A 15,736-nucleotide genomic window follows, 5' to 3' on the forward strand; every position below is an offset into this window, starting at 1 on the left:
CATTCGGACCAGTTTTTTTTTTTTTTTTTGGTAAAGGTCTGAAATGCTATCAATGTGCGATGATGAACTTTCAGAAACGGTGGTAAAGTGTCATCGAATAGAGTGGAAAATACACCAATGATTAATGCTAACTCATTATTTTAAAATTAGAATTTTATTTTGTAGAAAAAAAAAGTGAATTAATTTTACCTATAATATTATTTGAAAAACTGATGTAAAATTCTACATGCTCTTAAACTCTTACAGTGCGATGGACAGCAGGAGTCTTTAGAATTTTTAAAATTTCATGTCCATAAAATTAATCTTTAAGTTTCATAACTTTTTAAAAAGTCTATGGATGTACTATAATAAAGTTGCAAGAAAGATAGTTAATATGTTTTATAAAATGTTAATATGTTATATAAAATGTTAATATGTTATATAAAATGTTAATATGTTATATAAAAATTGTAATATCCTTGATCTAAAAATCAAATATATTTCTTTTCTTGAAAAAATCAAGCGATTTCAAGTTCTTTCATTTTCAGAGGAAAATTTTTAACTACACCAACATTTCTAAAACAATGACTGTTGTTGAAATAGCCATTAAAAATGGTTTTTTAAGGTTTTGAAAACTCATAGTAACTTTATAAACTCATAATCATAAACTTTATAAACTCAGATAAATGACTTAAATTCTTTGCTGCATAATACATCTTTTAATTTTATATTACTTTAATTTATTTTATTTTCAAAATATTGGAAAGCACTTATTTCTAAACTATAAGTTCATTGATTATTAAACTATGTTTTTTCATTAAAAAATCTCAAAAACTGTAAATTAACTGGAGATTTAATTGATCAGTGTATTTTTATAGAACATCTACGGTGTATTATCTAAAAGTACATAAAGTAAAGCTTCGTTTCTTTGTTTTTCAAATAACTGACGTAAATAAAAATTAAAATAATCGAAATTTTAATGAAAAATGATTATTATAAATTCAATGCTGCTAATGCAAATGCATTTAAAAATAATAATTTAAAATTTGTTATACTATGTAGGAATATGCTAATATTATTAAACTTAATTATTCAATTTTTAAGTTAAATATTTATTATGAAGACCATAAAAATTATATTTTCCAGACATATCTTGTGTACTAGTTATGCATTTCTAATATTATGGATTTATGTGTATAATGCTAAGCGTATAATTAAAAAAAATTTAATCATCATCTGACGTATCGATCGTCGGTGTGCATTAAATATAGTTTAATAAGCCAAATTGACTTTATAGAATGTTTTTTCGCTAATGTTTTGGCGAAACTGGCGTTTTTCAGTGTGTGTTTGGAATAATAAAGTAGTACAATTTTTTAATCATCGCTTAAATTATTCCTAAATAATTTATTTATTATTGAAAAATCTGAAATCATGAAAGTTACTTTCTTAATAGGAAAGAAAAATGATAACTGAGACAGAAAATATACAAATTTTAGAAAGGGACAAAACGGCATGTAACCGAAGTTTTGCAAGATATAAGGATTTCAAGAATGGTGGTTTATATTCTGAATGACTTATATCAAAGAATAGGATACATGGAGGTTAAGTTTTTAAACCACCATGCATTAAGTACTTTAATAAAAGTTGTTCAGGAGATAAAATTAAATGCTTGAAAGAGATAAACGAAATATCATATCACCATAATGGCTATGAATCATGTAACGTTAATGTAAATGACGTATAAAGGTGAAATTTATAGACGGTGTTTTTCGTTATTTCTTTTTATCAGTTTTTAAAATTTCATTTTTCATGTCAAAATTCATAATTTAAAAAAATTAAGAATATATTTTCTTTTCGTTTGAAGGAGTGAAATATAATATAAGCAATTTATTAGCGATACAAAAAGATCAAATGACGAAAATGTTTCGGAACAGTGATCTTTACAAATTATAGCCATTATGTTATTATAAAATGTTAGAATATAAATGACGTATAAAAGAGAAACTTATAAACGGTGCTTAAAGTTTCTTTTAATTAGTTTTTGAAATTTATTTTTTCATATTATAATTCATAGTTGAATATATATATTATTTCAAGGAGTTAAATACAATATAAGCGTTTTATTGGCGATAAAAAAATTTCAACTGACAAAAATGCTATGGAACAGCGATTTTCTTTACCAATTATGGTCCATTATTACATTGCACCATTATAAAAAATTAGCACTCAACTAATTGATGATCACCTTCTTTTATACTCTGTCCTCAATTTTTCTTTTTGAAAGTCAAAAGTTGAGAATGACCCCGAAAAAGCACTTTTTCCCTGATTCTATCTCGTCTTCTCCGGCAGTCCCTCGCGGAAGTCAGATTTCATGTTTTTCGACGAATCGTCTCGTGAAGCCTTTTTCACAGTACCGAGTAACCTTGATTCCGGGGCTGAGTGGAACCGGGAGGAGGGACGAGAGATCCCCTCTCTCGTTAGCTCCGCTCCGTTGATGCTCGCAGATTTCCGCACTTTCGTTTCGCTTGGAATGGGACGATGGTTCAGGTAAAGGGTAGGAAAAACTCACATTCAACCAACGGGAGTGTTTACGACCCTTTTATATACAGGATATTTCTAAATGAATACCCGGATTTTGTAGGACTATTTACCCTCTAATTGGGTAATATTTTAGACGCGATGTTTACAAATTTTAAATATTTTTCAAACTATGTGAACTGATACTATATGTTACATGATAATAATATGATCTGTAATCATAAAAATAAACACTTTAAATTGCGAAAAGCGCGGGATGCAATAAAAAATGGAACTGATTGCCAATCCGCGGAAATCGCTAGATAAGCAGCTGAAAGGTTAAAAGAAATCAAAACAAAATACAGCATACAGTTCATCGGAAATTATAAATAACAGTTGAAAGTTTGAATTCAACACAGTTATAAGTGCATTCATTGCATGAACATCAAGGTGCCTATACATTTTTAGCATGTAATGATATGCTGAATAACTCATCTCGTATTTTTTCAACATCTCTAGTATGATATTTTGAAATCCTGTAGATACGCATGTGTTAAGTTCGTCAACGTCAATGTGTATTAAGTTCATCAATTAGTTGAGTTCGTCAACGTCAATGTGTATTAAGTTCATCAATTAGTTGAGTTCGTCAACGTCAATGTGTGTTAAGTTCATCAATTAGTTGAGTTCGTCAACGTCAATGTGCGTTAAGTTCATCAATTAGTTGAGTTCGTCAACGTCAATGTGTGTTAAGTTCATCAATTAGTTGAGTTCGTCAACGTCAATGTGTGTTAAGTTCATCAATTAGTTGAGTTCGTCAACGTCAGCTGGTAGTGGTGAAATAAGAACCTGCCGTTAGATGTAGTCCCAGAAAAAAAAATCCAGTACTGCCATATACGCATATCTGCATCTTTTCTAAGTTTCACAGCAGGCATGCAGAAAAAAAGTTGTGGAATGAGTTATCGTACCGCTTCTGTACCGTATTTCTGAAGGTCACATTTATAACTGCTATGATTTTAAATTTTCAGTTCTTATTTTTGGTTTCTGATGTGCAACAAGGCTGTACTTTGTTTCGTTTTCTTTTAAAGGACCTGCAAAATTGGAAACTTCCTTTATGAACGCCCTGTATTAATTGCTGATTTTGTGTATATCTTGCGGAGAAGTCGTCGGCCTTATCCATTTTGTGACATTTTGAATTTTTATTTTTCCATTGATATTTAAAAACATTCTTCGTACTGCTTCTAAATTTTTTTGTGTTAAAATATTTTTAACAATCTATCATCAAGGAAAAGAAGAATTAACATGAGTAAATTCTGAATAGATAATGAATAATTATTCCGAATAAAATAATCAGATCAACTTTCTGCGTGTAATAGTATTAATTATCCCTGCATTTTGTTCCTTCAGTTTTTATTCTTCTATAGTATCTTATTTTTATTAGCTTATTACCTCATTTTTATTAGCTTGTATTATTATTCTTATTTTAAAGCTTTAATTGTAGTTAAAGAAACTGATGGTAAATTTAATTGAACTGATATTACAATTTTAATAAGGTATTTATTTCCATTTCAAAAAGCATTTCTAAAAAAAAAAAAAAAAATCGTTTTTTAATGGTACATTAGGTATAAAAGGTTATAACACTTTTAAAAATTATTTCTTAGTCATTATTAATTAAAATATTTTGATGATCGAAATATGACCATTTTCTCCTACTCAATGTAGAACGAATTTTGCGCAATCAATGACGCATCAACCCAGAGCATGATTATAAGGTGGATGGATTGGGAAAAAACAAGATGTCCACAAAAGTTCCATTCCAAGAATTTAAACTTACACGGACACATATACTTTGTGACTGTAATATTTTCAAGAGTGAATAAATGGTCTTGCCTATGCTACCCAGTCATGCCCCTTTGTCCAAAGAAATTCACTCGATAGCCTGAAAATCATTGTTTTTGTTCCTTTTCAGATGGTGCTAATGATGCGTTTCTTACCGCTGATCATCATGGGGTCGATACGGGGGCACAACGCCCACAAACACCATAATAATAACCGTCTCATGGAACTACTGACAGCCGGAATAGTTGCTAAGGTACTGCAGAAGCAAGAAGGCGATGGTGGGGGTGGACATGAGTACTATCCCGTACCTATCCATTTGCCTGTGCACTCAGGACACGGACACCACCACATGCATGCTTCGGGCTCCCACCAGCATCATCACCATGTTACGGAGAAGATCATACCCATACCGTAAGTATAAAAGTATCCTTCATATCCTCCATGATTTATTTTCATATCCTCCACGATTTATTTTCATATCCTCCATGATTTATTTTCATATCCTCCATGATTTATTTTCATATCCTCCATGATTTATTTTCATATCCTCCATGCTTTAGCTTCAAATCCTTTATGTTTAATTTCATATCCTTCATTCTTTGTCTTCATATCTTTCATGCTTTAGCTTTATATCTATCTTATCTCTCTTGTCAGTGGAGTTTTCCACATAGCCACCAGAAGCGTCCGCTTTATGCTTAGAGAACTTAGGGCAGGATGGTGAACCAATGGCACGAGACACATTATTTTGGGATCGCTACCAATCAAAACAGTTTGCATGTGACTTTATTTGATGAACTGAAATTGAATAATTTCAAATGCAACTGCTTTATTTCCAGTTTAGTTCAATATGGATTCAAAAATTTATTGAAACAAGGAAAAAGTTTGAATTGATTGAAACAGAAAGATTAACAAACAAAATAAGTAAAAATGCCAGGAACGAAATTTTGGAAGCATGAAATTCAATTCCAGACATATTTACTGTTTGAAGAACCTGGCTATTTTAACCATATATGCTGCGAGTCATTATTTTTAGAGATAAATAACATTAAAGACTCGCTTAGAAACCGTTTGGCAGATGACTCCAATTCAGCGTGCATTCTGATAAAAAGTAACATCTTACAATCCTATTATAGGTTATTTGTCATCTAATCAGTAAAAACAGAAGTCACACTAATGTTACTTTAATTTGAATTACACGTATAACTAAAACATTTACTACTATAATGTACAAAATGTATTTTTTCGTAGTAAATAAAGAGTTTTGAGTTGTTAGTTTTAGTTTATTATCTTTTCAATAATCATTAGTCAAATTTTTTTGACAGCACGTCTATATCTCATTAAACATTTCTTTAGAAAAGATGGCACGTTGATCCATAAAGATTCGCTACCCCTAACCTAAGACATTTTTTTTTGTCGTGTGACTATTTTAAGCCAAATTTTTGCGCAGTAGCTTCTGAGGGTAAAGACCCCTGAGCACCGGAGGACAGAAGTTTGACTTCTAGCTCAAATAAAGATAGCACACACACACACACTCGCTTGCACAACCCCTTTTTACAGGGGGGCTCATTCATGCACTTCACGGAGAGAACACAAGGAAGAGAACAACCATGCTTTACCCAGGACTCGAACCCGGAATGCCTAGATCACGGGGAAGACCTAGGGCAGTATCATAAGGATATTTCGAGTAAAAGATTAAGGACATCAACACAATTACATATTGTATTTAATTCTATATACTTGATAATACTTTTTGCTAAATATTGAAATTAACACTTCAAAATCAAGAAAAGTTATCACAGGGCATCTTTGGGTTTCGGTACAGATATTTAGGGAAGAAAAGTGAATTTCTTCTTTCTTTCGACTGCAGTTAATTAGGTATATGGATTTTGTTGCTTATGAAAAGTGTGTAAGGTAAAAGAAAATTCTCTTTCTTGGAATGATTTTCACTATGATGGCTGTTGTTTACCATCAAGATCTCAAGGATGTTCTGAATAGAGGGTTAATAATCGTAATAAAATTATATACTGTTTTAAATTCAATGAATTTGATCACATAACCTTATTTTTGCAAGCTTTTGGAACTATCAAATTGGAATCATGTACTACTGGGATGAGACGTTTTTGAAGTTAAAGATGAATAAATGGTGAAAGAGTGATGTTTTTTGTCCAACAAGGGGCGGACACGAGGTGGAAAATTGAGTTTCGGATGAGATTTAGTATAATTATATATATCGAATGTTCATTCAGGAAAATACTAAAGCGCGATATCTAGTCAATTTTTAGGGCCGCGGTGGCCTAGTGGTAAGGTCTCGGCTTTGGAACCGGAGGGTTTCAGGTTCGAGACCCGATTCCACCGAAGAACCGTCGTGTAAGGGGGTCTGTTGCACGTTAAATCCGTCATGACCAAACGTCCTCCCGCTGGTGTGGTGCGGTGTGGAGAGGGAGGTGCCAGCTCAGGTGTCGTCCTCGACATCTAACCGCGGTTCAAAATGACGAGGTCCGTCCCAAAATAGCCCTAGTGTTGCTTCAAACGGGACGTTAATATAACCAAACCAAACTAGTCAATTTTTAGAAAATGGCCCTCAAACTTGCCTCGCAGTTTACACACTAATAATGTGGCGTCATCTCCGAAGCGCCAGTTAGTATAATGGATAAGGTTATGACTTATCATATATGAGATGCGAGTTCGGTCCTGATCTAGTCCTCTTTGTTTCTTTTTAATTTGTTTTCTTTCTAAATTATTTCAAATTAATTTGACAATTTACAAACAGTTTTAATCAGTATGCTTTTCAATTTTTATGCAAAAATAAATATTTATTCTCCTAATTCGTGGATTATAGTTTAATTTTTAAAAGAAAAATAATTAAAAAATATGAATGCTTTTTAAAAAATATTATTTAAATTAAATTAACAATTTAAAGATTGTTTCAATTAATTTGATAGTTTAACTTATATAATAATTATATAATAGTTTTAACCCTCCAGCTGCGTATCCTGCGATTTCCACGGGTTGGCAATCAGTCCATTTTCTGTTGCATCCCGCGTTTTTCTCTGTTTAGTGTTTATTTTTACGATTAGGTATTTTTATTATATTATATTATTATCTCGTAACGTGCCGGCGTCCTTTCACAAGGGTAGAGCATCTTCCCCGTGATCTGGGCGTCCCGGGCTCGACTCCCGATTCGGGCATGGTTGTTCTTCATCTGTGTTCTATCTGTGAGGTGTGTGAATGTGCCTGCCCTCCTGTAAAAAGGGGCTGTGCAAGTGAATGTGTGAGTTTCATCTTCATATGAACTAGAAGTCAGACTTCTGTCCTCGGGTGCTCAGAGGTTTTTACCCTCAGAAGCTACGGCACCCCCCTTTCTGTGGTAACGCGGACACGACATCATCTTGTAACGTATAGTATGAGTTCACTTTCTTTGAAAAATATTTGAATTTATTTGCAAACATCGCATCTAAATAGTGATTTTAAAGAATTACGCAGCCAGAGGATTAATCATAGTTTGAAGGTCATTTTCTAAAGATTGGCTGGCTATTGCTGTTTAATATTTTCATGAATGAGCATTCTAAATGTATACTACCATTATACTAAATCTTATCCCGAATTCAGTTTTCTACCTCGTGCCCTCTCCTTGTTAGCTACAGTTAAGTATATATGTAGGCTTCATTTTCTATGGAAAGATCGCTTAGGTAATACGAAATCCTCCCAAGGTAGAAGCTTGCATCTTACGAGCCAAAATCAGTTCGTTTTCATGGGAATCTAAATGAACTTTTCTTTTGAATATTTTAACCCTATCTCTGAATACAAATCTAAAAATGTTTATTTGCTCAAGAGAAATGACATTATTAATTATTTTTCTGTACAAATTTTAAAATTACAATGTAATTCAGAACAAAAGGATTGTCTTTTTTTCAATCTCAGCTACAAATAAGTAGGTGTGTGGGCTTTAATTTTTGAAAAGAATGTTTAGGTTACAGGAAATCCACCCCCTCCCCTCTTCAGGGTTAGAGACTTGCATCTTACAAGTCAAAATCAATTTCTTTTTAAATTTCTTTTTAAGGGAATACAGGTAAACTTTTCGTTAGAATATTTTACCCTATCTCTGAATGCAAATCTAAAAATGTTTATCTCTTTTAGAAAAATGATATTATTAATTCTTGTCCTATAAAAATTTTGAAATTAGAACCTCAAATTCATGAACGACTTTGAGGTGATATTCTTGGGTATAAGTACAGATAATTGAGGATAGAAGGACTGTCTTTTCCCCCTCTAAGCTACAACTACATAGGTATGTGGGTTTCATTTTCTATGAAAAGATCGCTTATGTTGTAAGAAATCCCTAGTCTCCCCTCAGGGTTAGAGGCTTACATCTTACAAGTCAAAATCAATGCCTTTTTATGGGAATACAGTTAAACTTTTCGTTAGAATATTTTACCCTATATCTGAATACAAATCTAAATTTTTGACATTTATCTTTTTCAGATAAATGTCATTATTAATTATTGGCCTATAAAAATTTTGAAATTACAACCTCGAATTCATGATCGATTGTGAGGTGATATTTTTGGGTTTAGTGCAGATAATTGAGAACAAAAGCGTTGTCTTCTTTTTGCCTTTCAGCGAAAACTAAGTAGGTATGTGGGTTTTGTTTTCAATGAAAAGGCTGCTTAAGCAACAGGAAATCCTCCTCGTGGCAGAAGTTCGCATCTAAATGTGCATTAGTTCCACTGATGGGAATCGAGATGGCATCTCCATCAGGATATTTTGCCGATTCTCTAAGTACAAATCTAGAAATGTTTGTCTCTTTAAGAAAAATGGCATTCTACAGATCTCTTGCCGCCGGTTGATCGTGGATGCGTGCAATGCCAATAGGATTCGTCTGACAGAAGCATGCAATCGGCAGAATTATTTGCTTTGAGCAACATTTAAGTAGAAGAGATTATATCTTTTGGTACAAATGCGGAAAATTCCATTTTGGTTTTCAAGTTTCAAATGAAGATATCTTTTATATCTTCTTAATGAGTGGCAAAGAAAAAAGGATTCAAAATAAAGCTTCGGGGGTTAGGGGAAGGATTGCCGCAGTATATTATTACAATTGGGATAAAATATTTATAATTCAATTGTTTGTAAATCATACATTGTATCACTCCTTTTTTATGTTTCCCAAGTATTTCACGGATCATTTCATATCAAGATATTTAAGGAACATGTCAGATTTCCAATTAGGTAGCTACCTAAGGTCCCTAGGCTGAGAAGGGTTCATAGGCAAGAAAATTAAAGAAGTTTTTTTCCCAATTTGCATATAAATATGTTAATTCTAGGAATAACAATACCTCAAGATAATAAAATAACAATCTATCAGTGTATCAGAGTCTTATATATCTCTTTACATCCACACTGTTATTAGAATATTTATTAACAACGAATATCTACTTCAATAATTTTATGTACTATTGGGAATAGCTGGAAAAATGTAGTGTTGTTACCGTTAAAGTATATAATGTAGTTATTTCATAGAATACCTAGTTATTCCATGAAGTAACCGATCGTGTCCATTAAAGTGTGTAATATGTTATTAATTGGACACTTTAACTAGTTATTCTATAAATTAACTAATGAGAGACAGTTAAAGTGTAAAATAAACAATTTATCTAAAATGAAATTAAACTAATGATAGACAATTAAAATGAAAAAGAAGCAATTTCTCTAATTTATGCTGCGTATAAATGGTATTTATGGAAACGTACCATAAAATCATTTGTTACAACAAGGATTACTAAAATGACACTTGGAATTACAAAGAACATTATTTCTAAAATAAAAACATTTTTTATTTCTAAAACAAACAAACAAAAACATAAATCCAGTAGGGGTGGAAGGTAAATGTATTTGTCGTGCGAGATATATGATATAGATTATTTTACACTCAGATGGTTATTCTATGAAATAACTAGTTAAACCATGAAATACAAGAGAGTTTTATACTTTAACGGACACGATCAGTTATTTCATGGAATAACTAGGTATTCTATAAAATAACGGATTTCATACTTTAACGGTAACAGTGTTAATAGAAAAATAAAATTTAAAAAAAAAACTAATGCATTTTCACCAAGTTAATAAAATAAAGATTAATCTTGAATAAGACATTAGTATGTTGAAAATACTTTAAAATATGAAACTAATTCCTCTAATTTATTATATAAAATAAAGAGACCTCGTGCACTGCTTAGAGCACTAAGATATTGAAATACGCCATTATTATTGAAACAGAATATTATTACAAATATGGTAAAATATTTATAATTAGATATTTTGTAAATCATACTTCTTTTTTTAATTCCTAAGTATTTCACGGCTCGTTTCATATCACGATATTTAAGGAACATGTCAGATTTCCGACTAGGCAGCTACCTAAGACCCTTAGGCAAGAGGGGTTCGTTGGCCTTGATTAAAGAAGTTTGTTTCCCAATTTGTAAATAAATAAGTTTATAAATCACAAATTCTAGGAATAATAATACATAAGCATAATGTTAACACTCTATCAGTGGATAAGGGTTATATATCTCATTACGTTCAGTTTAAATTTATTTATTAACACTGAATGTCAAGTGTTATTTGTTAACTGTTCAGTGTTATTTATTAACACTGAATATCTTCTTCAATAATTTTGTGTGCAAATGAGAATACCTGGTAGTATGGAGTATTAATAAAAAAAATATAATTAACACATTTTCATCAAGTTAATAAAATAAAGAAATTAACTTTTAATAAAAAATTAAATATTAAATATGCTTTAAAATAGGGAACTAAATTGATTAATTTATTAAAAAAAGAAATCTCATGGACTGCATAGAGTCCCGAAATACTGAAATTCGGCCTTATTAAAGAAACAGAATAGGAAGAAATTATGTTTAAACTTGTAAGACCTCTTTTAACCGTTGCTGTAGTTTTTAGAAGTTTTGAAATAAATATTAGATCCTTCAAAGTAGATTTAAAAAAAAATATTATGAGAAATTGGAATTCCAGAACATTCGAATGTGTTCTGATTATATGCCTTTAAATTTTGACTATTATATTTAATTAATTCATATTCCCTAAACAATAAAATAAATTTTGTTGTAAGAAATTAAAATTATTTTTATTTATTTATAATGTTCGAAATTTTTGATCGATATTTCATGCTGTGCTCTATCGCTTTTCATAAGTAAGATTTCATTCCATTTAATTTATAGGAAAAATTAAAAAGAAACATAATTTTTGTGAATATTTTCTGCTGAATGAAAATGTTTGCTAGACTTAAAAGAAATTCATTAATTTAGCATAACTTTTGTTTATTGCGAATAGAAAGAGGGTTGTTTTTAATTTTTTTTTCCTTCTTTTAAATAGTATTTTTTTTCTTTCCTATAAGTAAGAACAAAAATATAGCTTTTTTTAAATTTCAGAACATTAAGCATAAAAGTTAAAACCTAGCATTTTTATCATCAATGGAATAATATTTAATAAGTTAAGACACAATTGCTTTAGAAGTTTTTAGTTTAAAAAAGATGATAATGAAAATCACCTATTTTTTTTTAATTCGTAAATACAAAAATTATGCAAAATGCGTGAAATTTCCTTTGTGTGTAACAAACACTTTCCTCTCAATAGAAATATATTCGATAAAATTATGACATGTGATATGACTGTACCGAACATTTTAATTAATATTTGGAAACAAAAATTAAAAAGAAAAATTAGAAGCAAAATCTAAATGGTTCTTAGTTAAACAAAGAGATATAACTTTTGCTATAATTTAATGTAAATATTTTTCTTTATTAGTTAACAAAATAAAAATACTCACAAATTAATAGAAAATAATTAGTTAATGCTTTTTCTTAGTTTTATATTTTTCAACGAAAATATTTGTTTACAATATAAAAATTCAATCGAATCATATATTTTAAAATAAGTATATATAAATATATACACATAAAAAGATTCTAAAATAATTGTTTTTGAAAAATAAATAATTCATTTGCTTTAAGTTTGACACAATTATGAAAATTGGGATATTTGAGGATATACGATACTAAAATATGGCAAAATATGCCATTCAGTTCGGCAAAATGGTAAGAAATTGTGTTAATTTGGGTAATAAAAAATAGTAGTACAAACAAACAAAAAATTACGTCGGGAAATATCAAAATATGCCACAGTAAAAAATTGGTTGTTGAACCTCAATAAAAAAATATAAAATATATAATTGAGGCTATATCTTTGCCTATAATTTTCTGAACACGTATTTCAACGAGATATTATAAAGAAAATAACCTTTCTTATTAAAATAAACAATTTTGCTTCACGCACGGCATATTGACACAAGGCAGGCCTTTTCTTGCATCAGAAACTGCTACTTTATGAATTTAGAACACATTTGCTCGCGTTTCGAACAAAAGCAATCCATTTTTCCCGCCAATTTCTATCAGAATGAGTTGGTCACGCTCTCTTCTTTATTGATATTTATTCTGCTTCTGTGATCTCCTGATTGCATCGGATGCTGTCTGTGAACATTTCAGCTCTGCTAACTGTCTTGGTCATCTGGAAGAGGCTCAGAGATCCGTGAGGTGTACTAATGAGGAGGTTTTACTTTGAAATCAGTGATGCGATCAGTAGGTCGTTCGAGGCGATTCAAAAGTGGCGTTCTTTCGTGCACAATAACTTTCAAAGAACTCATAATTTGACTTTTAGAATAATTCCCCCCCTCCCCTCCCATTAATTAATGACTTAATTTCGTAGATAATTTTGAAAATTTTTAAATATGGTAATAACAAACAGCTGATTCTCATTTAAATGTGAATTTTTAACATTGATTTGAACTTCAATGAATTCTAATTTTTAATTTTTTTAATCAAATCTAAGATTTTACCTTTAAATAAGAATGGAGATAAAAATATTAAAATAGATCTGCACAGGTCCTTGTACATGAAATTTATACCAAGTTGATGTTTATATTTAAAAACTATTTCTTCCGTATCTTGTTTTGCATTGGGTTGGCCATTATTCCAAAAATCTAAGAATAACTGTCCCTAAAATATGTCAAACGTGACTTGTGTTGCTTTCTAAAATATGTTGTACATAACTTATGATTTGATCTTTAAAATATGTTGCACTCAACATGTTTTTCTCTCTAATATATGCTGCATTCGACATATTTTGTCCTCTAAACTATGTTGTACCAATATGTATGTGTTGCTTTCTAAAATAACTTGCACACACTATAATTGTTTCTCTTTAAAATGTTTTATACAATATTTGTTTTGTTCCCTAAAATATGTTGCACACAACTTATGTGTTGCTTCTTAAAATATGTTGCTCTCTAAACTATGTTGCACTCGACATATTCTGCTCTCTAAACAATATCGTACACAACAAATAAATTTCTCCCTAAAATTTGTTGTTCGCAATATATGCGTTTTGCTTTCTAAAATAAATTGCACATATTATAATTGTCGCCCCCTTAAAATGTTCTACAAAATACTTGCTTTGTTCTCTAAAATATGTTGCACACTGCATATGTGTTACTCCTTAAAATATGCTGCACATAGTCAATGTATTCCATCTTAAAGTATGTTGCATGGAATATATGTGTTACTCTCTATAATAAGATATAAACCGTATATATGTTACTCCCTGAAATATGCTGTATCCAATATTTTTTTCTCTTAATTATAAATAGTACTTCGTACTTACTTGTTACTTTATTTTCTTAAAAAGAGAGTAGAAATCCTAATAATTTTGAATTAAACATGTTTAATTTTACCTAAGGAAACTAAAAAATCAATATTTTTATTTCAGGGTTCCACATCACACGACACGAATCATTCACATCAATGCTGATACTCCTCATGGTGGTCGAGGAAATGGCGAATATGACCAGGGTGAGGGAAATTACGGTGGGTCAAACTACGGTGACAACTCAGAAACAGGAGGCCACACTGGTTCGCAAACCAAGATCAAACAGATTGTCTTCCAGGACAGCGGGGTCTATGGATCGCCCATGCAGGCACAAATGGTGCCTGTCAGGCAGCAAGCATACATGGCCTTCAGAAGACCAGCCATGAACATGGTTCCCGCAGCTGCTGCCCATCCTGCTTACTTGGCGAGACCTAGGTACCCCATGGTGGCGATTAGACAGAGAATACCTCAAATGCCCCAAATGGCTGCACCATATGCAGCTGCTTCCATGTACGCCATGCCTTACAGAAGAGTGCCAGCGCCTCCAGCACCTTCACCTTATGCAAACCCGATGATGATGAGGAGGCCCTACTCTGCACCCATGCCCATGCCCATGTCCATGCCTATGCCCATGCCAGCTATGTGGTAGCAAGAACAACGAAAGTGCCAGATCGTTCCAAGAAAATTCAATGATGTTCAAATATCTCATGAAGTGGGACCGTTGTTGTTTTCAGTTGACAAAGACTGAGCGAAAAATAATTGTTTGAGCCATTGTTTGTTTATGACTGTTGGCGACAAAATGAAAGATGTCCGCTGTCTCTGCTGGTTTCGGAGTAAACAGTGATGTGAAGGATTGAAGAAATGAAATTCAAGTGCCTGTGTGGAAGATTTTGGTTGTTTCTGTAAAAATTTCCTCGTGTGTTTCGAACAGTTGAGATTGTTGCCTACTCAGTATGGTGTGAAAATCCAAAAATCATAGCAATTCTTGTAATATTTCATTGCAGTTTATTTATCTTTTTTTTAAATTAGGGAAACTTTAAAAGTTTAAACATCAGATTTGAAGTAAATAATCAACAGTTGTTTCAGAAAAGTTCTGAGTCAATAACCGCATCTCTGATTAATACATATTTTAGAAATGTGTATTTCAGTTACATACATGTTTTTCATCCTTTGTAATGATTAATAAAAATTCAAGTTTCTTAATTTAGAATGAGTTGAATAAGATTTTTTTTTGCATGAAATGCATGGATGTTTTATAAATTATCAAATCAATTTAATTCTTTTTCACTATACTTTCACTATAATTAAAAAATCACAAGTAAACTAATAATCTAAAATATTTAATTATTTTAAAGTGTACATTTTCAACACTCTTTTTCTGTCTGAAATTGCTTCACACCTTGATTTTTAAAGAAAAGGGGAGTTTTAAGGTTAATTACTATTATAATTAAAATTACGTAATAGTACATGAAAGATGTAAAGTTTATATTATTCAACGAAAATTAGGTTTCAGAATAGGAAAGAAAGTTTATTACTTATTTACGTTATTACCAAAATTACTTCGATTCAAGAATTTCAACTATCAATTAAAATTCTACAATACTTTCAATTTAACGTAAAAGTGACATAATTTTAATTTTTATTTGAAATAAGTTTTTCAAGTAAATAAATAAGTACAATTTCAAAC

The 15,736-nt window shown here is 31.0% G+C and overlaps 1 protein-coding gene across 1 annotated transcript in view; it reads left to right on the top strand.

The window, feature by feature from the left end:
- Nucleotides 1–15,202, top strand: part of LOC129963374 (uncharacterized) — a 31,035-nt gene extending 15,833 nt beyond the window's left edge. The window contains exons 2-3 of the mRNA XM_056077709.1: nt 4,463–4,743; nt 14,170–15,202. Coding sequence (XP_055933684.1) covers nt 4,463–4,743; nt 14,170–14,698 — 810 coding nt within the window. The 3' untranslated portion in view covers nt 14,699–15,202. The remainder of the gene's footprint in view (nt 1–4,462; nt 4,744–14,169) is intronic.
- The last annotated feature ends 534 nt before the right edge of the window (nt 15,203–15,736 follow it).

Source organism: Argiope bruennichi, chromosome 3 (genome assembly GCF_947563725.1).
Source record: "Argiope bruennichi chromosome 3, qqArgBrue1.1, whole genome shotgun sequence".
NCBI classification, from domain to species: Eukaryota; Metazoa; Arthropoda; class Arachnida; order Araneae; family Araneidae; genus Argiope; species Argiope bruennichi.